Source organism: Salvelinus alpinus, chromosome 2 (assembly GCF_045679555.1).
Source record: "Salvelinus alpinus chromosome 2, SLU_Salpinus.1, whole genome shotgun sequence".
NCBI classification, from domain to species: Eukaryota; Metazoa; Chordata; class Actinopteri; order Salmoniformes; family Salmonidae; genus Salvelinus; species Salvelinus alpinus.
The window spans coordinates 105,289,790-105,317,585 of record NC_092087.1 but is presented as its reverse complement, the minus strand read 5'-3'; the positions used below and the strand labels follow the sequence as shown (position 1 = coordinate 105,317,585).

The 27,796-nt window shown below is 43.9% G+C and overlaps 2 protein-coding genes across 2 annotated transcripts in view; both read right to left on the bottom strand.

Annotated features, from left to right (window-relative positions):
* LOC139546893 (zinc finger protein 135-like) overlaps window positions 1-10,686 on the bottom strand; it is a 13,601-nt gene extending 2,915 nt beyond the window's left edge. The window contains exon 1 of the mRNA XM_071355818.1: window positions 10,006-10,686. Coding sequence (XP_071211919.1) covers window positions 10,006-10,462 — 457 coding nt within the window. The 5' untranslated portion in view covers window positions 10,463-10,686. The remainder of the gene's footprint in view (window positions 1-10,005) is intronic.
* A 4,673-nt stretch (window positions 10,687-15,359) lies between these two features.
* On the bottom strand, window positions 15,360-24,560 carry LOC139547193 (zinc finger protein 625-like). The gene is made up of 2 exons (XM_071356265.1): window positions 24,009-24,560; window positions 15,360-16,218 (listed from the first exon to the last, which is right to left on the bottom strand). Exons 1-2 carry the CDS (start codon window positions 24,322-24,324, stop codon window positions 15,452-15,454), a joined length of 1,083 nt encoding a protein of 360 aa, XP_071212366.1. The 5' UTR covers window positions 24,325-24,560; the 3' UTR covers window positions 15,360-15,451.
* Between the last annotated feature and the right edge of the window lie 3,236 nt (window positions 24,561-27,796).

The window sequence follows — 27,796 nt, the reverse complement described above, 5'->3', positions numbered from 1 at the left end:
CACAATAACAAAACTTACAGTTGACCGGGGCAGCTCTAGCAGGGCAGAAATTTTACGAGCTGACTTGTTGGAAAGGTGGAATCTTACGACTGAGCCACGTTGAAAGTCACTGAGCTCTTCAGTAAGGCCATTCTACTGCCATTGTTTGTCTATGGAGATTGCATGGCTGTGTGCTCGATTTTATACACGAAATAGCCAAATCCACTCATTTGAAGGGGTGTCCACATACTTTTGCATATATAGTGTAATTTCAATGTACTTTTATGATTCAAGAGAAGAGCCATCAACTATAAGGTGCTTTTTTTGAGCTCTCCTAGCTTTGCAGTTGAGGAACTGAAGCAAGCCCAATTGTCGTTTTTTGTTTGGAACACAGCCCTGCTTCCCCACCAACACACAATTACTGTTGTTGTTTACACAATCTAAAAAAACATTCCATTATAAATCGTAATCTGGGTCAGGTGGGCATCATTTGAATGCTTATTATATTGCCAAAATGGATAAGCTATAAACTACGATTTTACAGTGTTAGGCTTTCACACTTTTTTCACATTTTTCGCACTTCAGACAAACAGATTGTTGTATTGTGAAGAAAAATGACAAACAGGCTCATTCTGTTCAGGACAACCCAGGGTATGATGCATTTCCTCCTTGTAACTGTGGATCAAACTTAGGCTCATTCTGTTCAGGACAACCCAGGGTATGATGCATTTCCTCCTTGTAACTGTGGATCAAACTTAGGCTCATTCTGTTCAGCACAACCCAGGGTGTGTTTACGGACATATTCAATCAATCCCTATCCCAGTCTGCTGTCCACACATGCTTCAAGATGGCCACCATAGTTCCTGTTCCCAAGAAAGCAAAGGTAACTGAACTAAATGACTACCGCCCCGTAGCACTCACTTCTGTCATCATGAAGTGCTTTGAGAGACTAGTCAAGGATCATATCACCTCCACCCTACCTGATACCCTAGACCCACTTCAATTTGCTTACCGCCCCAATAGGTCTGATTCAATCGCCACCACACTGCCCTATCCCATCTGGACAAGAGGAATACCTATGCAAGAATGCTGTTCATCGACTACAGCTCAGCATTCAACACGATAGTACCCTCCAAACTCGTCATTAAGCTCGAGACCCTGGGTCTCGACCCCGTCCTGGGTCCTGGACTTTCTGACGGGCCACCCCCAGGTGGTGAAGGTAGGAAACAACATCTCCACTCCGCTGATCCTAAACACTGGGGCCCCACAAGGGTGCGTTCCCAGCCCCCTCCTGTACTCCCTGTTCACCCACGACTGCGTGGCCATGCACGCCTCCAACTAAATCATAAAGTTTGCAGACTTGTAGGCTTGATTACCAACAACAACGAGATTGCCTACAGGGAGGAGGTGATGGCCCTCGGAGTGTGGTGTCAGGAAAATAACCTCACACTCAATGTCAGCAAAAAAAAGAGATGATCGTGGACTTCAGGAAAGAGCAGAGGGAGCAGCCCCCTATCCACATCGACGGGACAGCAGTGGAGAAGGTGGAGAGTTTTAAGTTCCTCTGTGTACACATCACCGACAAACTGAAATGGTCCACGCACACAGACAGTGTGGTGAAGGCTGAACCTCAGGAAGCTGAAAAAATGTGGCTTGTCACCGAAAACCCTCACTAACTTTTACAGGTGCACAATTGAGAGCATCCTGTTGGATGCTATAACAATAACAATAACAATAGCTACCAATAACATGTATCACCGCCTGGTACGGCAACTGCACCGCCCACAACCGCAGGGCTCTCCAGAGGGTGGTGCGGTCTGCACAACACATCACCGGAGGCAAACTACCTGCCCTCCAGGACACCTACAGCACCCGATGTCACAGGAAGGCCAAAAAAAGATCACCAAGGACAACAACCACCCGAGCCACTGCCTGTTCACCCTGCTTCCATCCAGAAGGTGATGTCAGTATAGATGCATCAAAGCTGGGACCGAGAGACTGAAAAAACAGCTTCTATCTCAAGGCCATCAGACTGTTAAACAGCCACCACTAGCAGAGAGAGGCGGCTGCCTACCTACAAACTTGATACCACTTTAATAATTGCACTTTAAGAATGTTTACATATCTCACATTACTTATATCTTATGTATATACTGTATACTGAATCCTACAATATCTATTGCATCTTAGCCGCTCTGTCACTGCTCATCCATATATTTATATGTATATATTCTTGTCCCATTCCTTTACTAGATTGTGTGCATTAGGTTTAGTTGTGGAATTTGTTAGATATTATCTGTTAGATACTGCTGCACTGTCAGATATAGAAGCATAAGCAATTCACTACACTCTCAATAACATCTGCTAACCACGTGTATGTGACCAATAACATCTGCTAACCATGTGTATGTGACCAATAACATCTGCTAACCATGTGTATGTGACCAATAACATCTGCTAACCATGTGTATGTGACCAATAACATCTGCTAACCATGTATATATGACCAATAACATCTGCTAACCACGTGTATGTGACCAATACCATCTGCTAACCACGTGTATGTGACCAATAACATCTGCTAACCATGTGTATGTGACCAGTAACATCTGCTAACCACGTGTATGTGACCAATAACATCTGCTAACCACGTGTATGTGACCAATAACATCTGCTAACCATGTATGTGACCAATAACATCTGCTAACCATGTGTATGTGACCAATAACATCTGCTAACCATGTGTATGTGACCAATAACATCTGCTAACCATGTGTATGTGACCAATAACATCTGCTAACCATGTGTATGTGACCAATAACATCTGCTAACCATGTGTATGTGACCAATAACATCTGCTAACCATGCGTATGTGACCAATAACATCTGCTAACCATGTGTATGTGACCAATAACATCTGCTAACCATGTGTATGTGACCAATAACATCTGCTAACCATGTGTATGTGACCAATATTATCTGCTAACCATGTGTGTGACCAATAACATCTGTTAACCCTGTGTATGTGACCAATAACATCTGCTAACCACGTGTATGTGACCAATAACACCTGCTAACCATGTGTATGTAACCAATAGCATCTGCTAACCATGTGTATGTGACCAATAACATCTGCTAACCATGTGTATGTGACCAATAACATCTGATAACCTTTTGTATGTGACCAATAACATCTGCTAACCACGTGTATGTGACCAATAACATCTGCTAACCTCGTGTATGTGACCAATAACATCTGCTAACCCTGTGTATGTGACCAATAACATCTGCTAACCATGTGTATGAGACCATTAACAGCTGCTAACCACGTATGTGACCAATAACATCTGCTAACCACGTGTATGTGACCAATAACATCTGCTAACCACGTGTATGTGACCAATAACATCTGCTAACCACGTGTATGTGACCAATAACATCTGCTAACCATGTGTATGTGACCAATAACATCTGCTAACCATGTGTATGTGACCAATAACATCTGCTAACCATGTGTATGTGACCAATAACACCTGCTAACCATGTGTATGTAACCAATAACATCTGCTAACCATGTGTATGTGACCAATAACATCTGCTAACCATGTGTATGTGACCAATAACATCTGATAACCATGTGTATGTGACCAATATTATCTGCTAACCATGTGTATGTGACCAATAACATCTGCTAACCCTGTGTATGTGACCAATAACATCTGCTTACCACGTGTATGTGACCAATAACACCTGCTAACCATGTGTATGTAACCAATAACATCTGCTAACCATGTGTATGTGACCAATAACATCTGCTAACCATGTGTATGTGACCAATAACATCTGATAACCTTTTGTATGTGACCAATAACATCTGCTAACCATGTGTATGTGACCAATAACATCTGCTAACCCTGTGTATGTGACCAATAACATCTGCTAACCCTGTGTATGTGACCAATAACATCTGCTAACCATGTGTATGTGACCATTAACAGCTGCTAACCACGTGTATGTGACCAATAACATCTGCTAACCACGTGTATGTGACCAATAACATCTGCTAACCATGTGTATGTGACCAATAACATCTGCTAACCCTGTGTATGTGACCAATAACATCTGCTAACCACGTGTATGTGACCAATAACATCTGCTAACCACGTGTATGTGATCAATAACATCTGCTAACCACGTGTATGTGACCAATAACATCTGCTAACCACGTGTATGTGACCAATAACATCTGCTAACCATGTGTATGTGACCAATAACATCTGCTAACCATGTGTATGTGACCAATAACATCTGCTAACCATGTGTATGTGACCAATAACATCTGATAACCATGTGTAAGTGACCAATAACATCTGCTAACCTCGTGTATGTGACCAATAACATCTGCTAACCCTGTGTATGTGACCAATAACATCTGCTAACCACGTGTATGTGACCAATAACATCTGATAACCATGTGTATGTGACCAATAACATCTGATAACCATGTGTATGTGACCAATAACATCTGATAACCATGTGTATGTGACCAATAACATCTGCTAACCATGTGTATGTGACCAATAACATCTGATAACCATGTGTATGTTTGTGACCAATAACATCTGCTAACCATGTGTATGTGACCAATAACATCTGATAACCATGTGTATGTTTATGTGACCAATAACATCTGCTAACCACGTGTATGTGACCAATAACATCTGCTAACCATGTGTATGTGACCAATAACATCTGCTAACCATGTGTATGTGACCAATAACATCTGATAACCATGTGTATGTGACCAATAACATCTGCTAACCATGTGTATGTGTATGTGACCAATAACATCTGCTAACCATGTGTATGTGACCAATAACATCTGATAACCATGTGTAAGTGACCAATAACATCTGCTAACCATGTGTATGTGACCAATAACATCTGATAACCATGTGTATGTGACCAATAACATCTGATAACCATGTGTATGTGACCAATAACATCTGATAACCATGTGTATGTGACCAATAACATCTGATAACTATGTGTATGTGACCAATAACATCTGATAACCATGTGTATGTGACCAGTAACATCTGCTAACCACGTGTATGTGACCAATAACATCTGATAACCATGTGTAAGTGACCAATAACATCTGCTAACCATGTGTATGTGACCAATAACATCTGATAACCATGTGTATGTGACCAATAACATCTGATAACCATGTGTATGTGACCAATAACATCTGATAACCATGTGTATGTGACCAATAACATCTGATAACCATGTGTATGTGACCAATAACATCTGATAACCATGTGTATGTGACCAGTAACATCTGCTAACCACGTGTATGTGACCAATAACATCTGCTAACCACGTGTATGTGACCAATAACATCTGCTGTGAAGCAGAGAAAGTGAGCTCTGACGTCATGTATAGCGTGTTACTGTACAGCCACTGAGCTCTGACGTCATGTATAGCGTGTTACTGTACAGCCACTGAGCTCTGACGTCATGTATAGCGTGTTACTGTACAGTCACTGAGCTGTGACATCATGTATAGCGTGTTACTGTACAGCCACTGAGCTCTGACGTCATGTATAGCGTTTTACTGTACAGCCACTGAGCTCTGACGTCATGTATAGCGTGTTACTGTACAGTCACTGAGCTCTGACATCATGTATAGCGTGTTACTGTACAGCCACTGAGCTCTGACGTCATGTATAGCGTGTTACTGTACAGCCACTGAGCTCTGACGTCATGTATAGCGTGTTACTGTACAGCCACTGAGCTCTGACGTCATGTATAGCGTGTTACTGTACAGTCACTGAGCTGTGACATCATGTATAGCGTGTTACTGTACAGCCACTGAGCTCTGACGTCATGTATAGCGTTTTACTGTACAGCCACTGAGCTCTGACGTCATGTATAGCGTGTTACTGTACAGTCACTGAGCTCTGACATCATGTATAGCGTGTTACTGTACAGCCACTGAGCTCTGACGTCATGTATAGCGTGTTACTGTACAGTCACTGAGCTCTGACGTCATGTATAGCATGTTACTGTACAGTCACTGAGCTCTGACGTCATGTATAGCGTGTTACTGTACAGACACTGAGCTCTGACGTCATGTATAGCGTGTTACTGTACAGTCACTGAGCTCTGACGTCATGTATAGCGTGTTACTGTACAGCCACTGAGCTCTGACGTCATGTATAGCGTGTTACTGTACAGCCACTGAGCTCTGATGTCATGTATAACATGTTACTGTACAGACACTGAGCTCTGACGTCATGTATAGCGTGTTACTGTACAGCCACTGAGTTCTGACGTCATGTATAGCGTGTTACTGTACAGTCACTGAGCTCTGACGTCATGTATAGCGTGTTACTGTACAGCCACTGAGCGCTGACGTCATGTATAGCGTGTTACTGTACAGCCACTGAGCTCTGACGTCATGTATAGCGTGTTACTGTACAGCCACTGAGCTCTGACGTCATGTATAGCGTGTTACTGTACAGCCCCTGAGCTCTGACGTCATGTATAGCGTGTTACTGTACAGCCACCGAGCTCTGACGTCATGTATAGCGTGTTACTGTACAGCCACTGAGCTCTGACGTCATGTATAGCGTGTTACTGTACAGCCACTGAGCTCTGACATCATGTATAGCGTGTTACTGTACAGCCACTGAGCTCTGACGTCATGTATAGCGTGTTACTGTACAGTCACTGAGCTCTGACGTCATGTATAGCGTGTTACTGTACAGCCACTGAGTTCTGACGTCATGTATAGCGTGTTACTGTACAGTCACTGAGCTCTGACGTCATGTATAGCGTGTTACTGTACAGTCACTGAGCTCTGACGTCATGTATAGCGTGTTACTGTACAGTCACTGAGCTCTGACGTCATGTATAGCGTGTTACTGTACAGCCACTGAGCTCTGACGTCATGTATAGCGTGTTACTGTACAGACACTGAGCTCTGACGTCATGTATAGCGTGTTACTGTACAGCCACTGAGCTCTGACGTCATGTATAGCGTGTTACTGTACAGCCACTGAGCTCTGACATCATGTATAGCGTGTTACTGTACAGCCACTGAGCTCTGACGTCATGTATAGCGTGTTACTGTACAGTCACTGAGCTCTGACGTCATGTATAGCGTGTTACTGTACAGCCACTGAGTTCTGACGTCATGTATAGCGTGTTACTGTACAGTCACTGAGCTCTGACGTCATGTATAGCGTGTTACTGTACAGTCACTGAGCTCTGACGTCATGTATAGCGTGTTACTGTACAGTCACTGAGCTCTGACGTCATGTATAGCGTGTTACTGTACAGCCACTGAGTTCTGACGTCATGTATAGCGTGTTACTGTACAGCCACTGAGCTCTGACGTCATGTATACCGTGTTACTGTACAGCCACTGAGGTCTGACGTCATGTATAGCGTGTTACTGTACAGTCACCGAGCTCTGACGTCATGTATAGCGTGTTACTGTACAGTCACTGAGCTCTGACGTCATGTATAGCGTGTTACTGTACAGCCACTGAGCTCTGACGTCATGTCTAGCGTGTTACTGTACAGCCACTGAGCTCTGACGTCATGTATATCTTGTTACTGTACAGACACTGAGCTCTGACGTCATGTATAGCGTGTTACTGTACAGCCACCGAGCTCTGACGTCATGTATAGCGTGTTACTGTACAGCCACTGAGCTCTGACGTCATGTATAGCGTGTTACTGTACAGACACTGAGCTCTGACGTCATGTATAGCGTGTTACTGTACAGCCACTGAGCTCTGACGTCATGTATAGCGTGTTACTGTACAGACACTGAGCTCTGACGTCATGTATAGCGTGTTACTGTACAGCCACTGAGCTCTGACATCATGTATAGCGTGTTACTGTACAGCCACTGAGCTCTGAAGTCATGTATAGCGTGTTACTGTGAAAGAAGAAGAGACTGTTACAAGAGAAGTAGAGGGTGAGGCTGTAACTGTGAAAGAAGAAGAGACTGTTACAAGAGAAGTAGAGGGTGAGGCTGTTACTGTGAAAGAAGAAGAGACTGTTATAAGAGAAGTAGAGGGTGAGGTTGTTACTGTGAAAGAAGAATAGACTGTTATAAGAGAAGTAGAGGGTGAGGCTGTTACTGTGAAAGAAGAAGAGACTGTTACAAGAGAAGTAGAGGGTGAGGCTGTTACAGTGAAATAAGAAGAGACTGTTACAAGAGAAGTAGAGGGTGAGGTTGTTACTGTGAAAGAAGAATAGACTGTTATAAGAGAAGTAGAGGGTGAGGCTGTTACTGTGAAAGAAGAAGAGACTGTTACAAGAGAAGTAGAGGGTGAGGTTGTTACTGTGAAAGAAGAATAGACTGTTATAAGAGAAGTAGAGGGTGAGGCTGTTACTGTGAAAGAAGAAGAGACTGTTACAAGAGAAGTAGAGGGTGAGGCTGTTACTGTGAAAGAAGAAGAGACTGTTATAAGAGAAGTAGAGGGTGAGGTTGTTACTGTGAAAGAAGAATAGACTGTTATAAGAGAAGTAGAGGGTGAGGCTGTTACTGTGAAAGAAGAAGAGACTGTTACAAGAGAAGTAGAGGGTGAGGCTGTTACAGTGAAAGAAGAAGAGACTGTTACAAGAGAAGTAGAGGGTGAGGTTGTTACTGTGAAAGAAGAATAGACTGTTATAAGAGAAGTAGAGGGTGAGGCTGTTACTGTGAAAGAAGAAGAGACTGTTACAAGAGAAGTAGAGGGTGAGGCTGTAACTGTGAAAGAAGAAGAGACTGTTACAAGAGAAGTAGAGGGTGAGGCTGTTACTGTGAAAGAAGAAGAGACTGTTATAAGAGAAGTAGAGGGTGAGGTTGTTACTGTGAAAGAAGAATAGACTGTTATAAGAGAAGTAGAGGGTGAGGCTGTTACTGTGAAAGAAGAAGAGACTGTTACAAGAGAAGTAGAGGGTGAGGCTGTTACAGTGAAAGAAGAAGAGACTGTTACAAGAGAAGTAGAGGGTGAGGTTGTTACTGTGAAAGAAGAATAGACTGTTATAAGAGAAGTAGAGGGTGAGGCTGTTACTGTGAAAGAAGAAGAGACTGTTACAAGAGAATTAGAGGGTGAGGTTGTTACTGTGAAAGAAGAATAGACTGTTATAAGAGAAGTAGAGGGTGAGGCTGTTACTGTGAAAGAAGAAGAGACTGTTACAAGAGAAGTAGAGGGTGAGGCTGTTACTGTGAAAGAAGAAGAGACTGTTATAAGAGAAGTAGAGGGTGAGGTTGTTACTGTGAAAGAAGAATAGACTGTTATAAGAGAAGTAGAGGGTGAGGCTGTTACTGTGAAAGAAGAAGAGACTGTTACAAGAGAAGTAGAGGGTGAGGCTGTTACAGTGAAAGAAGAAGAGACTGTTACAAGAGAAGTAGAGGGTGAGGTTGTTACTGTGAAAGAAGAATAGACTGTTATAAGAGAAGTAGAGGGTGAGGCTGTTACTGTGAAAGAAGAAGAGACTGTTACAAGAGAAGTAGAGGGTGAGGCTGTTACTGTGAAAGAAGAAGAGACTGTTACAAGAGAAGTAGAGGGTGAGGCTGTTACTGTGAAAGAAGAAGAGATAGAAGTTAGAGAGAATGAAGACAAAGGACAGTTCTGAGTGAAAGAGGGGGATGTTACCAAATATTTGTTTTTCTGTGATGTTAAAAAAAGAGGTGGAAGAGGATGCCGTTTGATTTGATCATTTCTAATCAACACTTTACTTTTGATGAAAATCAAAGATTTTAAAAATAGGCCAGATGTTTTTAGAATAATTCATATTTTCAGCTTGATGTTTCTATGACAATCCATGAAAAAACGTTATTGCAGATCAGAGTTTTAAATGCATTTTTTTACGTCTTGATGTGTTCCTATCAAATCAACACTTCGATGCAAATCAAAGGTTGTAAAAGTAGGCCAGGCTTGTTTTGAATAATTCAATATAATGTGAACATGTTTTAATGTTGGATATAAAAACATCTGTACTTCGGGTTACTTACTGGTGTTAATCAGATCTCCTGCCTCCTCTTCTTCTTCTTTCATTGTGACAGTTATCTCTCCCTCCACTCCAAAAACTGCATCCTCCTCCTCTTTTTTTACATCACTGATATAAAAACCTTTGGTAACATCCCCCTCTTTCACTCTAATGTCCATCTCTTCTTCTTTCACAGTAACAGCCTCACCCTCTACTTCTATTGTAACAGTCTCTTCTTCTTTCACAGTAACAACCTCACCCTCTACTTCTCTTTTAACAGTATCTTCTTCTTTCACAGTAACAGCCTCACCCTCTACTTCTATTGTAACAGTCTCTTCTTCTTTCACAGTAACAACCTCACTCTCTACTTCTCTTTTAACTGCGACATCATCTTCTTCCTTCTCCTCTTTCACGAGAGTTTGTTTCTCCGTCCACCAGATCACCTCTTCTTTAGTATGGGGGCAGTATCTTTGTGAGCTCATGGTCGAGGAAGTTAGCTAGCTAATTAGCTAGTTAGCATTAGCGATTAGACTAGTGATAGGCTAATTTAACCAGCCAGCTAGCTAACAACGTAAATATGAAATTCAATTGGGTAACTGGTAGACGTGTGTTTAACACACAATGGCTAATATACACCGAAACATTATAAAGACCTTGAACATTTCGGCGAGGTGGCTAACTGTTGTTATTGTTGTTGAAGTGTCTCGTCCCCGTCCACTAGATTATACGTCACGCTAGTAGTATCGCGAGAAAGACGAACATCGCTAACTGCTGACTAGAGTGGGTAACGCAGTTAGGGAAAATATTTTATGTTCAGACAAAAAGTTTATTATAGAAGTCAATATTATATGGAAACGTACAAAGAGAAGCATGTTTTGATTTATTAGTGCATATTTTTATTGGGTGAGAATTGAAATACTCTACTACTGCACATCGGCGTTTAAGATAATTTCATATTAATTCACCTAAACATATATTACAATTAACAACTATGTCTATACTGTTCCTACATGGTGTAACAATACATCATGTAGATGTATATAATGAACAGACTAGGTCTATACTGTTCCTACATGGTGTAACAATACATCATGTAGATGTATATAATGAACAGACTAGGTCTATACTGTTCCTACATGGTGTAACAATACATCACGTAGATGTATATAATGAACAGACTAGGTCTATACTGCTCCTACATGGTGTAACAATACATCATGTAGATGTATATAATGAACAGACTAGGTCTATACTGATCCTACATGGTGTAACAATACATCATGTAGATGTATATAATGAGCAGACTAGGTCTATACTGCTCCTACATGGTGTAACAATACATCATGTAGATGTATATAATGAACAGACTAGGTCTATACTGCTCCTACATGGTGTAACAATACATCATGTAGATGTATATAATGAACAGACTAGGTCTATACTGCTCCTACATGGTGTAACAATACATCATGTAGATGTACACCACCAGTCAGTAGTTTGGACACACCTAATCATTCCAGGGTTTAACTTTCTTTTTACTATTTTCTACATTGTATAAAAATAGTGAAGACATCAAAACAATGAAATAACACATTTGGAATCATGTAGTAACCAAACAAAGTGTTAAACAAATCAAAATATATTTTATATTGGAGATTCTTCAAAGTAGCTACCCTTTGCCTTGATGACAGATTATAATTAATACACTGCTATGACACCTCTTCAACCTGAAAGGGAGTGGGGCTAGCCCTTTAAATGCCCCCACCTAAAGTCATCAGTCCTCTCTCAACCCAACCAGCATGGAAACCTAGAGATGTGTTATTGACTGACTATGGACCAGCATGGAACCCTAGAGATGTGTTATTGACTGACTATGGACAAGCATGGAAACCTAGAGATGTGTTATTGACTGTGAGTATGGACCAGCATGGAAACCTAGAGATGTGTTATTGACTGAGTATGGACCAGCATGGAACCCTAGAGATGTGTTATTGACTGAGAGTATGGACCAGCATGGAACCCTAGAGAGGTGTTATTGACTGTGAGTATCACATGAATGTGGTGTGTGGTGGCCAAGGTACACTATATATTTAAAAAAGTATGTGGACACCCCTTCAAATTAGCGGATTCTGCTATTTTCAGCCACACCCATTGTTGACAGGTGTATAAAATCAAGCACACAGCCTTGCAATCTCCATAGACAAACATAGGCCTTTACTGTAGAGCTCAGTGACTTTCAACGTGGCACCGTCATAGTATGCTACCAACCGCAACAAGTCTGTTTGTCAAACTTCTGCACCGGTCAACCGTAAGTGCTGTTATTGTGAAGTGGAAACTTCTTGTAGCAACAACGGCTCAGCCGCGAAGTAGTAGGAGAGTACTGAAGCAAGTAGCGCGTTAAAATCCTCTGTCCTCGGTTACAACACTCACTACCGAGTTCCAAACAGCCTCCGGGAAGCAACGTCAACACAAGACCTGTTCGTCAAGACCTTCATGAAATGGGTTTCCATGGACGAGAAGCTGCACACAAGCCTAAAATCACCATTCGCAATGCCAAGCGTCGGCTGGAGTGGTGTAAAGCTCGCCACCATTGGACTCTGGAGCAGTGGAAGCACGTTCTCTGGAGTGATGAATCACGCTTCACCATCTGGCAGTCCAACGGATGAGTCTGGGTTTGGCGGATGCCAGGATAACGCTACCTGTCCCAATGCATAGTGCCAACTGTAAAGTTTGGTGGAGGAGGACTAATAGTCTGAGGCTGTTTTTCATGGTTCGGACCCCTCAGTTCCAGTGAAGGGGAATCTTAACGCTACAACACACAATGACATTATAGACGATTCTATGCTTCCAACTTTGTGGCAACATTTTGGGGAACGCCCTTTCCTGTTTCAGCATGACATTGTTCCCGTGCACAAAGCGAGGTCCATACAGAAATGGTTTGTCGAGATCGGTGTGGGAAAACTTGACTGGCCTGCACAGAGCCCTGACCTCAACCCCATCGAACACCTTTGGGATGAATTGAAAACGCCGACTGCGAGCCAGGTCCCATTCGACCAACATCAGTGTCCGACCTCACTAATGTTCTTGTGGCTGAATGGAAGCAAGTCCCTGCAGCAATGTTCAAACATCTAGTGGAAAGAATTCCCAGAAGAGTAGAGGCTGTTATAGCGGCAAAAGGGGGGTAACCAACTCCATATTAATGCCCATGATGTTGAAATGAGATATTTGACAACAGGTGTCCACATACTTTTTGGTCATGTAGTGTAACTCTTTAGTATTGTTATTATCACCTCTGATTAAGAGTTCAAAGCATGTTTACTGCTAGAAACCTTACCAAGTGTTGATTCATATTGTGTATATAGATTTGGAACTTTGTTGAAGTGTATTTAATTTACTGCCCATGTAGATATGCCTTGTTTGACAATGTTACAGTCATTTATCCACCCTAGTGAAACCATCCTTACATCTACAGTCATCTATCCATCCTGACATCTACAGTCATCTATCCATCCCAGTGAAACCATCCTTACATCTACAGTCATCTATCCATCCTTACATCTACAGTCATCTATCCACCCTAGTGAAACCATCCTTACATCTACAGTCATCTATCCACCACTGAATCCAAACCTGTTTTAATAGAAGGTCAAAAGCCTACCCAGACATACCCATTGGGTTACCTCCCTCCCAGCCTACCCAGACATACCCATTGGGTTACCTCCCACCCAGACATACCCATTGGGTTACCTCCCACCCAGCCTACCCAGACATACCCATTGGGTTACCTCCCACCATTCTACCCAGACATACCCATTGGGTTACCTCCCTCCCAGCCTACCCAGACATACCCATTGGGTTACCTCCCACCATTATACCCAGACATACCCATTGGGTTACCTCCCTCCCAGCCTACCCAGACATACCCATTGGGTTACCTCCCTCCCAGTCTACCCAGACATACCCATTGGGTTACCTCCCTCCCAGCCTACCCAGACATACCCATTGGGTTACCTCCCACCATTATACCCAGACATACCCATTGGGTTACCTCCCTCCCAGCCTACCCAGACATACCCATTGGGTTACCTCCCTCTCAGCCTACCCAGACATACCCATTGGGTTACCTCCCTCCCAGCCTACCCAGACATACCCATTGGGTTACCTCCCTCCCAGCCTACACAGACATACCCATTGGGTTACCTCCCACCCAGCCTACCCAGACATACCCATTGGGTTACCTCCCACCCAGCCTACCCAGACATACCCATTGGGTTACCTCCCACCATTATACCCAGACATACCCATTGGGTTACCTCCCACCCAGCCTACCCAGACATACCCACTGGGTTACCTCCCACCCAGCCTACCCAGACATACCCATTGGGTTACCTCCCACCATTATACCCAGACATACCCATTGGGTTACCTCCCACCCAGCCTACCCAGACATACCCATTGGGTTACCTCCCACCCAGCCATACCCACTGGGTTACCTCCCACCCAGCCTACCCAGACATACCCATTGTTTTACCTCCCACCCAGCCTACCCAGACATACCCATTGGGTTACCTCCCACCATTATACCCAGACATACCCATTGGGTTACCTCCCTCCCAGCCTACCCAGACATACCCATTGGGTTACCTCCCACCATTATACCCAGACATACCCATTGGGTTACCTCCCACCATTATACCCAGACATACCCATTGTGTTACCTCCCACCATTCTACCCAGACATACCCATTGGGTTACCTCCCACCCAGCCTACCCAGACATACCCATTGTGTTACCTCCCACCATTCTACCCAGACATACCCATTGGGTTACCTCCCACCCAGCCTACCCAGACATACCCACTGGGTTACCTACCACCCAGCCTACCCAGACATACCCATTGGGTTACCTCCCACCATTATACCCAGACATACCCATTGGGTTACCTCCCACCCAGCCTACCCAGACATACCCATTGGGTTACCTCCCACCCAGCCTACCCAGACATACCCACTGGGTTACCTCCCACCCAGCCTACCCAGACATACCCATTGTTTTACCTCCCACCCAGCCTACCCAGACATACCCATTGGGTTACCTCCCACCATTATACCCAGACATACCCATTGGGTTACCTCCCTCCCAGCCTACCCAGACATACCCATTGGGTTACCTCCCACCATTATACCCAGACATACCCATTGGGTTACCTCCCTCCCAGCCTACCCAGACATACCCATTGGGTTACCTCCCACCCAGCCTACCCAGACATACCCATTGTGTTACCTCCCACCATTCTACCCAGACATACCCATTGGGTTACCTCCCACCCAGCCTACCCAGACTTAGAGATATTTTTCATTGACAATGTCTCAGGTAAAAACAAGAGTTTGGTTTTATATAACCAATATAATTTATATTTGTGAGTCATGTTTCATATAAACAATATGATTTCAAAACACACACATTTCCAGTCAAAAACATAAGTCAGAACACAGCTTCTCTATTCTCTCGTGTGATTTCAGGTCCTCTGGCTGGGAAAATGTTTTTCCACAATGAGAGCAGTGGAAAGGCTTCTCTCCTGAATGTGTTCTTTCATGTGATTTCAGGTGCTCCAACTGGTTAAAACGCTTTTCACATTGGGAGCAGTGGTAAGGCATCTCTCCTCTGTGTGTCCACTCATGCGAATTCAGACTCCCTAACCAGGTAAAACTCTTTCCACATTGGGAGCAATGGTAAGGCTTCTCTCCAGAGTGTATTCTGTTATGTATTTTCAGGTTCCCTACCTGGGTGAAACTCTTCTCACACTGAGAACATTGGTAGGGCTTTACTCCTGTGTGTGTCCTCTCATGACTTTTTAGGTCCCCTGATCGTGAAAATCTCTTTTCACATTGGGAGCAGTCGTAAGGCTTTTCTCCTGTGTGTGTCCTCTCATGCTCTTTTAAGTGCCCTAACCGGGCAAAACTTTTTCCACACTGGGAACATTGGAATGGCTTTTCTCCAGAGTGTAGTTTCTCATGCCTTTTTAAGTTGACTAACACAGTAAAACTCTTTCCACACTGGGAACATTGGAAAGGCTTTTCTCCTGTGTGTGTTCTCTCATGCTGTTTTAGGTACCCTAACCAGGTAAAACTCTTTCCACAGTGGGAACAGTGATGCTGTCTTGCTGGTTTGGGCGTCTCTGGGTCTGGTTCCCCTGAAGGACTCTTCCCGCTGTCAGAGTGAGAATCTGGTCTCTCTCCTGCCAAAGACAAGGTATTTAGTTAAATATAGACCTGAATGAAACCGCCACATAATAAAACTGTCTTCCTACAAGGTTTAATCCAGACTAGATCCCTCAATAAAATACAGAGAGTGTAGTTAAACAGAGACCTGAATGAAACCTCCACATGATAAAACTGTCTTCCTATTAGGGTTGATTTCCCAGAATTCCCAGGCTTTTCAGAAATCCTGGTTTGGAGGATTCCGGATTTCCTGCTTATTCGCTAATGATTCTGGGCATCTTGGAAAACCAGGAACATTGGGGAAAGTGACCAGGTATTTATAATCCTACTGCCTACGAGGTTTAATCCAGACTAGATCCCTCAATAACCTGGGGGTCAGAACATTTGAGATCAGGTTTTCAGAACATTTCCAATTTCCGTCATTATAAATATAGCTGCAAGCAGCAATGTAACAGGATGCTGTCTAATGAGCTGAAAGAGACTGTTGGATGGAAGCATTAAACATCCTAACAATTCAAAACACTTAAACTACCGCTACTACTACTACTACTATTGCTGCTACTACTACTAGAGACTGTTGAATGGAAGCATTAAACATCCTAACAATTCAAAACACTTCAATGGGTTTCAAGTTGATGAAGAGAAGTGGAGTTATTAGGGTTTAATAGAAAACACTTTTTATGTTTTACAAAGATACATTTTACTACTACTACTGATACTACTACTGATACTACTACTACTACCACTACTACTACCATCATCACTACTACTACTGCAGCCACTACTACTACTGCAGCCACTACTACTACCGCTACTACTACTAATATTGCTGCTACTACTACTGCTGCTACTACTACTGCTACCACAACTACACCTACTACCACTGCTACTACTACTACTACTATTGCTGCTATTACTACTGCTACTACCGATACTACTACTACTACTACCACCACTACAGCTACTATATCTACTACTGCTGCTCAAATAAAATGTTATTTGTCACATGCGCCAAATACAACAGGTGTAGACCTTAGAGTGAAATGCTTACTTACAGGCCTTTAACCAACAATGCAGTTAAGAAAATATATTTTAAAAAGTAAGAGATAAGAATAAAAAAATAAAGAGCAGCAGTAAATAATAATAGCAGGGCTTTATACAGGGGGTACCGGTACAGAGTCAATGTGGAGGCTATATACAGGGGGTACCAGTACAGAGTCAATGTGGAGGCTATATACAGGGGGTAGCGGTACAGAGTCAATGTGGAGGCTATATACAGGGGGTACCGGTACAGAGTCAATGTGGATACTATATACAGGGGGTACCGGTACAGAGTCAATGTGGATACTATATACATGGGGTACCAGTACAGAGTCAATGTGGAGGTTATATACAGGGGGTACCAGTACAGAGTCAATGTGGAGGCTATATACAGGAGGTACCAGTACAGAGTCAATGTGGAGACTATATACATGGGGTACCGGTACAGAGTCAATGTGGAGACTATATACAGGGGGTACCGGTACAGAGTCAATGTGGAGGCTATATACAGGGGGTACCGGTACAGAGTCAATGAGGAGGCTATATACAGGGGGTACCAGTACAGAGTCAATGTAGAGGTTATATATATGGGGTACCAGTACAGAGTCAATGTGGAGACTATATACAGGGGGTACCGGTACAGAGTCAATGTGGAGGCTATATACAGGGGGTACCAGTACAGAGTCAATGTAGAGGTTAAATATATGGGGTACCAGTACAGAGTCAATGTGGAGACTATATACAGGGGGTAGCGGTACAGAGTCAATGTGGAGACTATATACAGGGGGTAGCGGTACAGAGTCAATGTGGAGGCTATATACAGGGGGTACCGGTACAGAGTCAATGTGGAGGCTATATACAGGGGGTACCGGTACAGAGTCAATGAGGAGGCTATATACAGGCGGTACCAGTACAGAGTCAATGTGGAGGTTATATACAGGGGGTACCAGTACAGAGTCAATGTGTCAATGTGCAGGGGCACCGGCGTCGAGGTAATTATGTCTTATTGAAGACTGGTGGAGTCTTATTGTTTGGGGGTAGAAGCTGGCGGTCCAGTACCACTATGACTGGGGGGGCTGGAGTCTTTGACAATTTTTAGGGCCTTCCTCTTACACTGCCTGGTATTGAGGTCCTGGATGGCAGGAAGCTTGGCCCTGGTGATGTACTGGGCCATACGCCCTATCCTCTGTAGTGCCTTGCGGTCGGAGGCCGAGCAGTTGCCATACCAGGCAGTGATGCAACCTGTCAGGATGCTCTCGATGGTGCAGCTGTAAAACGTTTTGATCTGAGGACCCATGCCAAATATTGTCAGTCTCTTGAGGGGGAATAGGTTTTGTCGTGCCCTCCTCACGACTGTCTTGGTTTGCTTGGACCATGTTAGTCTGTTGGTGATGTGGACGCCAAGGAACTTGAAGCTCTCAACCTGCTCCACTACAGCCCCGTCGATGAGAATGAGGGCGTGCTCGGTCCTCCTTTTCCTGTAGTCCACAATCATCTCCTTTGTCTTGATCACGTTGAGAGAGAGGTTGTTGTCCTTGCACCACATGGTCAGGTCACTGACCTCCTCCCTATAGGCTGTCTCATCATTTTCGGTGGTCAGGCCTACCACTGTTGTCATCAGCAAACTTAATGATGGTGCACTACTACTACCACTACTACTACTGCTACTACTACCACTACTACTACTGCTACTACTACCGCTACTACTACTGCTACTACTACCGCTACTACTACTGCTACTACTACCACTACCGCTACTACTACTACTGCTACCACTACTACTGCTGCTGCTACCACTACTACTGCTGCTGCTACCACTACTAATGCTGCTGCTACCACTACTACTGCTGCTGCTACCACTACTAATGCTGCTGCTACCACTACTACTGCTGCTGCTACCACTACTACTGCTGCTGCTACCACTACTACTGCTGCTGCTACCACTACTACTGCTGCTGCTACCACTACTAATGCTGCTGCTACCACTACTAATGCTACTGCTACCACTACTACTGCTGCTGCTACCACTACTACCACTACTAATGCTACTGCTACCACTACTACTGCTGCTGCTACCACTACTACCACTACTAATGCTACTGCTACCACTACTACTGCTGCTGCTACCACTACTACCACTACTAATGCTACTGCTACCACTACTACTGCTGCTGCTACCACTACTACCACTACTACTGCTGCTGCTACCACTACTAATGCTGCTGCTACCACTACTACTGCTGCTGCTACCACTACTACTGCTGCTGCTACCACTACTAATGCTACTGCTACCACTACTAATGCTGCTGCTACCCTACCACTACTACTGCTGCTGCTACCACTACTACTGCTGCTGCTACCACTACTACTGCTGCTGCTACCACTACTACTGCTGCTGCTACCACTACTACTGCTGCTGCTACCACTACTAATGCTGCTGCTACCACTACTAATGCTACTGCTACCACTACTACTGCTGCTGCTACCACTACTACCACTACTAATGATACTGCTACCACTACTACTGCTGCTGCTACCACTACTACCACTACTAATGCTACTGCTACCACTACTACTGCTGCTGCTACCACTACTACCACTACTAATGCTACTGCTACCACTACTAATGCTGCTGCTACCACTACTACCACTACTACTGCTGCTGCTACCACTACTACCACTACTAATGCTGCTGCTACCACTACCACTACTACTGCTGCTGCTACCACTACTACTGCTGCTGCTACCACTACTACCACTACTACTGCTGCTGCTACCACTACTACTGCTGCTGCTACCACTACTACTGCTGCTGCTACCACTACTAATGCTGCTGCTACCACTACCACTACTACTGCTGCTGCTACCACTACTACTGCTGCTGCTACCACTACTAATGCTGCTGCTACCACTACCACTACTACTGCTGCTGCTACCACTACTACCACTACTAATGCTGCTGCTACCACTACCACTACTACTGCTGCTGCTACCACTACTACTGCTGCTGCTACCACTACTAATGCTGCTGCTACCACTACTACTGCTGCTGCTACCACTACTACTGCTGCTGCTACCACTACTAATGCTGCTGCTACCACTACCACTACTAATGCTGCTGCTACCACTACTAATGCTGCTGCTACCACTACCACTACTACTGCTGCTGCTACCACTACTAATGCTGCTGCTACCACTACTACTGCTACCACTACCACTACTACTGCTGCTGCTACCACTACTAATGCTACTGCTACCACTACTACTGCTGCTGCTACCACTACTAATGCTGCTGCTACCACTACCACTACTAATGCTGCTGCTACCACTACCACTACTACTGCTGCTGCTACCACTACCACTACTAATGCTGCTGCTACCACTACCACTACTACTGCTGCTGCTACCACTACTACCACTACTAATGCTGCTGCTACCACTACCACTACTACTGCTGCTGCTACCACTACTACTGCTGCTGCTACCACTACTAATGCTGCTGCTACCACTACCACTACTAATGCTGCTGCTACCACTACTACTGCTGCTGCTACCACTACCACTACTACTGCTGCTGCTACCACTACCACTACTAATGCTGCTGCTACCACTACCACTACTACTGCTGCTGCTACCACTACTACCACTACTAATGCTGCTGCTACCACTACCACTACTACTGCTGCTGCTACCACTACTACTGCTGCTGCTACCACTACTAATGCTGCTGCTACCACTACCACTACTAATGCTGCTGCTACCACTACTAATGCTGCTGCTACCACTACCACTACTAATGCTGCTGCTACCACTACCACTACTAATGCTGCTGCTACCACTACTACTGCTGCTGCTACCACTACTACTGCTGCTGCTACCACTACTAATGCTGCTGCTACCACTACCACTACTACTGCTGCTGCTACCACTACTACTGCTGCTGCTACCACTACTAATGCTGCTGCTACCACTACCACTACTAATGCTGCTGCTACCACTACTAATGCTACTGCTACCACTACTAATGCTGCTGCTACCACTACCACTACTAATGCTACTGCTACCACTACTACTGCTGCTGCTACCACTACTACCACTACTAATGCTACTGCTACCACTACTAATGCTGCTGCTACCACTACTAATGCTACTGCTACCACTACTACTGCTGCTGCTACCACTACTACTGCTGCTGCTACCACTACTAATGCTGCTGCTACCACTACTAATGCTGCTGCTACCACTACTAATGCTGCTGCTACCACTACCACTACTAATGCTACTGCTACCACTACTACTGCTGCTGCTACCACTACTACTGCTGCTGCTACCACTACTAATGCTGCTGCTACCACTACTAATGCTGCTGCTACCACTACTACTGCTGCTGCTACCACTACTAATGCTACTGCTACCACTACTAATGCTATTGCTACCACTACTAATGCTGCTGCTACCACTACTAATGCTGCTGCTACCACTACTAATGCTGCTGCTACCACTACCACTACTAATGCTGCTGCTACCACTACTAATGCTACTGCTACCACTACTAATGCTACTGCTACCACTACTAATGCTGCTGCTACCACTACTAATGCTGCTGCTACCACTACTAATGCTGCTGCTACCACTACTAATGCTGCTGCTACCACTACTAATGCTGCTGCTACCACTACCACTACTAATGCTGCTGCTACCACTACTACCACTACTACTGCTGCTGCTACCACTACTAATGCTGCTGCTACCACTACCACTACTAATGCTACTGCTACCACTACCACTACTACTACTATAGACATATGTGATTAAGACTACTACTACCACCACCAAACCCAGCAAAAAAAGAAATGACCTCTCACTGTCAACTGCGTTAATTTTCAGCAAACTTAACATGTGTAAATATTTGTATGAACATAACAAGATTCAACAACTGAGACATAAACTGAACAAGTTCCACAGACATGTGACTAACAGAAATGGAATAATGTGTCCCTGAACAAAGGGGGGGGGGGGGTGTCAAAATCAAAAGTAAGTAACAGTCAGTATCTGGTGTGGCCACCAGCTGCATTAAGTACTGCAGTGCATCTCCTCCTCATGGACTGCACCAGATTTACCGGTTCTTGCTGTGAGATGTTACCCCACTCTTCCACCAAGGCACCTGCAAGTTCCCGGACATTTCTAGGAGGAATGGCCCTAGCCCTCACCCTCCGATCCAACAGGTCCCAGACGTGCTCAATGGGATTGAGATCCGGGCTCTTCGCTGGCCATGGCAGAACACTGACATTCCTGTCTTGCAGGAAATCATGCACAGAACAAGCAGTATGGCTGGTGGCATTGTCATGCTGGAGGGTCATGTCAGGATGAGCCTGCAGGAAGGGTACCACATGAGGGAGGAGGATCTCTTCCCTCTAACGCACAGCGTTGAGATTGCCTGCAATGACAACAAGCTCAGTCCGATGATGCTGTGACACACCGCCCCAGACCATGACGGACCCTCCACCTCCAAATCGATCCCACTCCAGAATACAGGCCACGGTTTAACGCTCATTCCTTCGACGATGAACGCAAATCCGACCATCACCCCTGGTGAGACAAAACCGCAACTCGTCAGTGAAGAACACTTTTTGCCAGTCCTGTCTGGTCCAGCGACGGTGGGTTTGTGCCCATAGGCGACGTTGTTGCCGGTGATGTCTGGTGTGGACCTTCCTTACAAAAGGCTTACAAGCCCTCAGTCCAGCCTCTCTCAGCCTATTGCGGACAGTCTGAGCACTGATGGAGGGATTGTGCACTCCTGGTGTAACTCGGGCAGTTGTTGTTGCCATCCTGTACCTGTCCCGCAGGTGTGATGTTCGGATGTACCGATCCTGTGCAGATGTTGTTACACGTGGTCTGCCACTGCGAGGGCGATCAGTTGTTCGTCCTGTCTCCCTGTAGCGCTGTCTTAGGCGTCTCACAGTACGGACATTGCAATTTATTGCCCTGGCCACATATGCAGTCCTCATGCCTCCTTGCAGCATGCCTAAGGCACGTTCACGCAGATGAGCAGGGACCCTGGGCATCTTTCTTTTGGAGTTTTTCAGAGTCAATAGAAAGGCCTCTTTAGTGTCCTAAGTTTTCATAACTGTGACCTTAATTGCCTACCGTCTGTAAGCTGTTAGTGTCTTAACGACCGCTCCACAGGTGCATGTTCATTAATTGTTAATGGTTCATTGAACAAGCATGGGAAACAGTGTTTAAACCCTTTACAATGAAGATCTGTGAAGTTATTTGGATTTTTACAAATTATCTTTGAAAGACAGGCTCCTGAAAAAGGGATGTTTCTTTTTTGCTGAGTTTACGACTACAAGAGACAGACATGATTAACAGACTATTACTTAGCAAAGCTCTATAATAATAGATAATGTCATGTTTACAGGCTGAGCAGAGCTCTATAATAATAGATCATGTCATGTTTACAGGCTGAGTAGAGCTCTATAATAATAGGTAATGGCATGTTTACAGACTGAGCAGAGCTCTATAATAGATCGTGAGGACTACAGTATTTAAATCCATGTCATTCATTTGAATGCATTTGATCCATCGTTAACGTTTTGTTGGTGGCCTGCTCTTTAATGGTATACAAACCTTACATTGTAGCTTTAACAATTCCTTCAGTAAATAACAACATATTCAAGTATAAAACGTCAATAGAACGCCCCTTGAAAACCACACATTAGTTCTACTGCAGAGTTTTGCCCGTTTCTAAGATAGTACTACTCACTGGCGTTAATCAGCTCTCCTGTCTCCTTCTCCTCTTTCAATGTGACAGTCATCTCCCCCTCCTCCTCCTCTTTCACTCCAAAAACTGCATCCTCCTCTTTCTCTTCCTCCTCTTCTTTTGCTGTAACATCTTCCTCCTCTTTCACTCTGAACGCGTCTTCCTCTCGTTTCACTGTAACAGCATCACCCTCTACTTTTACTGTGACATCCTCCTCTTCCTTCTCCTCTTTCACGACAATGTTCAGCCACATACCCTCTTTCTCCGTCCAGCAGACCCCCTCTCCTTTTGCAGGAGCAGAGTAGCTTAGTGAACTCATAGTCGGAGATGTTAGCTAGCTAACGTAGCTAGTTCGCATGAGCGACTAGCCTAACTTAACCAGCCAGCTGACTAACAACGTAAATAGGAAATTAAATGGGGCAACTAGATAGATAGATAGAAGTGTATTTAAAACAGAGTGGTTGATCACCGAAAGTGTCTAAAGAGCTTGACTGTTTCGGGTATTTTGGCTAGCAAGATAACGAGGTGGATAACTAGCTGTTGTTATCGAGGAAGCGTCCCGTCCACTAGATTACGCGTCACACTGAAAGCATCGCCTGAAAGACACATCTCCACCTGCTGACTGGAGTGGGTAATGCAATTGAGAAGAACGTGTATTTTTATATTTGCATGTTGTTTTTAAACGCAACATGCAAAAACAAATCATATAAGGAAATCAGTCAATTGAAATAAATTCATTAGGCCCTAATTCTATGGATTTCACATGACTGGGCAGGGGCTCATCCATGGGTGGCCCTGGGAGGGCATAGGCCCACCCACTTGCTCACTAACAGGGATGAACACAAATTTGTGCACAACAAATCAAATTGTATTTGTCACTGCGCCAAATACAACAGTGAAATGCTTACTTACGACCAACAATGCAGTTTCAAGAAAATACAAAAATGTATAATTAAAGAGCAGCAGTGAAATAACAAATAACAATTGCGAGGCTATATACAGGGGGTACAGAGTCAATGTGTGGGGGCACCGGTGTCGAGGTAATATGTACATGTAGTTAGAGTTATCAAAGTGACTATGCATAGATAATAACAGAGAGTAGCAGCAGCGTAGCGGGAGGGAGGGGGGGTGCAAATAGTCTGGGTAGCCATTCGATTAGATGTTCAGGAGTCTTATGGATTGGGGGTAAAAGCTGTATGGAAGTCTATTGTTCCTAGACTTGGCGCTCCGGTACCGCTTGCGGTAGCAGAGAGGACAGTCTATGACTAGGGTGTCTGGAGTCTTTTTTAGGGCCTTCCTCTGACACCGCCTGGTATAGAGGTCCTGGATGGCAGGAAGCTTGACCCTGGTGATGTACTGGGCCGTGCGCACTACCCTCTGCAGTGCCTTGCGGTCGGAGGCCGAGCAGTTGCCATACCAGGCAGTGATGAAACCCGTCAGGATGCTCTCGATGGTACAGCTGTAAAACCTTTTGAGGATCTGAGGACCCATGCCACATATTTTCTCTCAAACATTGAGACATTTGAGAGAAATAAGCTTTTTGTGCTTATGAAAAATTTCAGGGATCTTGTATTTCAGCTCATGAAACTTGGGACCAACATTTTACATGTTGCGTTTATGTTTTTGTTCAGTGTATAAAACATCATGTAGATGTATATAATTAACAGACTAGGTCTATACTACTACTACAGTTTGTTGTTAAAAAGTGGGATTAAAATGGATTTGTAAAAAATAGAACATTAGAAAAAGAAAAAGCGATTACAGCTGTGAGTCTCTAAGAGCTTTGCACAACTGGATTGTACAACATGTGCCCATTAGTCCTTTTAAAAATTATTCAAGCTCTGTCAAATTGGTTATTGATCATTTCTAGAAAACTATTTTCAGGTCTTGCTATAGATTTTCAAGCAGATTTAAGTCAAAACTGTAACTCGGCCACTCAGGAACATTCACTGTCTTCTTGGTAAGCACCTCCAACATATATTTGGCCTTGTGTTTTAGGTTATTGTCCTGCTGAAAGGTGAATTCATCTCCCAGTATCTGGTGGAAAGCAGACTGAACCAGGTTTTCCTTTAGGATTTTGCCTGTGCTTAGCTCTATTCTGTTTATTTTTTATCCTGAAAAACTCCCCAGTCCATAACGATTACAAGCATACCCATAACCTGATGCAGCCACCACTATGCTTGAAAATATGGAGAGTGGTACTCAGTAATGTGTTGCATTGGATTTGCCCCAAACATAATACTTTGTATTTAGGAAAAAAAAGTAAATTGCTTTGCCACATTTTTTGCAGTATTACTTTTGTTCCTTGGTGCAAACAGGGTGCATGTTTTGGAATATTCTGTACAGTCTTCCTTATTTGTGACTCGTTTCAGGAAACTAGGCGTATGTCAAGCGTCAAAACTTCAGAAGAGAACCATTTGAACGTAAACGTTGAACTTTTTTAATCAAAATGTGTTTTGTTTTTTTGGCAGAAATGCCTTCTGGAACATGTGAACTTTCATGTGCCTTAATAACAAACTTGTATGCCATCTGTAAATACGAATAAAATTGTTAAATGTGAACCTAGTTGGTTCAGCCACAGAAAAAGACAAGCAAACCTTCCTGCTAGCCATGATTGGCTGAGATAATGAGTGGCATGGTTGTAGTAGAACTGCATCAGTGTTGCTCACCACTTCCTGGAGGACCGAGTTTTGAAATCAGTGGAATTAGAGTATGATAGCTAAGGAGATGGAGAAAAGTATGGCGTTTGATTGCAAATATGCAGACGGAGTCGAAAAGAGAACACACAGAAGGCTGTTGTATAAAACACCTGTCTCCGGATTACATCTTCAAACTAAGGGCAAACATGGCATCCATGACAGAGAGGGAGAAGCGTCCATCCATGTATATGGGTAAGATAGTCTAGCTAGCTACATTTTCAGATATTACGTTTCTAATTTTGTCAAAGTGGTTTTCATTTCAAGTTAAAGTGTACTGTTAGCTAGCTAGCTAACATTAGCTGGCTGGCTAGCTAGCTAACGTTACGTGTATGATCTGTGTAGTAATATTATTTGTATCTCAGATCTGTCACTCCATATTAAATTTACGAACACACCCGTAGTATAAACCAGCCTTAAGTCTTGAAATCTTTGGTTGTTTAGTACATAGCCTCACATGTGAATCCTTAAAGTAATGGGTGGGGCTAAGGCTTAAGAGGGTGTGAACGATGCTGAATGGGTGCTGACAAAGAAGAGCTCTCCAGTTGGTGTACCAAAACATTCAAGGGCCATTTTCTCAAAAGTGGTGTTACAAGTTTATCAACTTTCTAAGCAGAATTACTTTCCCATTGTTCATCTACTGTAGCGTATTATATACCATTTTGTAGCTCTGAGTCTCTACTTTCATCAAATGTAAAAAATAAAAAATAAACACAATTTCAATTTTGTCTACATAAGACCCGAATCGAGCCTTTCGGTCACATTTTCACTCTGTCAATGAGGTTAGTATTGCAGAGTAACTACAATGTAGATCTGTCATCAGTTTCCGCCATTAAACTCTGTAACTGTTTTAAAGTCTCCAGTGGCCCAGTGGCGATTTTAGCATGTAAAGCTTGGTGGGGAAATATATATTTTTTATGTGGGATGCATGCCAGCAAAGCCACTACACAACACTAAGCAAAACAGTTCATTCAGCCTCATTTACTTTTTTTTTTTAAACATAGCTGATATGGTTGACTTGCTGTTACGGGATTTTTGTGTTTAATGACTAAAATATGTATACATTTGACTTAGACGTTACTGTATGAATGAAAC

What these genes read in the sequence shown, in the direction of transcription:
- LOC139547193 (XM_071356265.1), bottom strand. Translation starts at nt 24,324, where the DNA reads ATGAGTTCACTAAGCTACTCTGCTCCTGCAAAAGGAGAGGGGGTCTGC. An exon ending in AGGAGAGCTGATTAACGCCA is followed by an intron (nt 16,219 to 24,008) that starts GTGAGTAGTACT and finishes TGTCTTTGGCAG; the next exon opens with GAGAGAGACCAGATTCTCAC.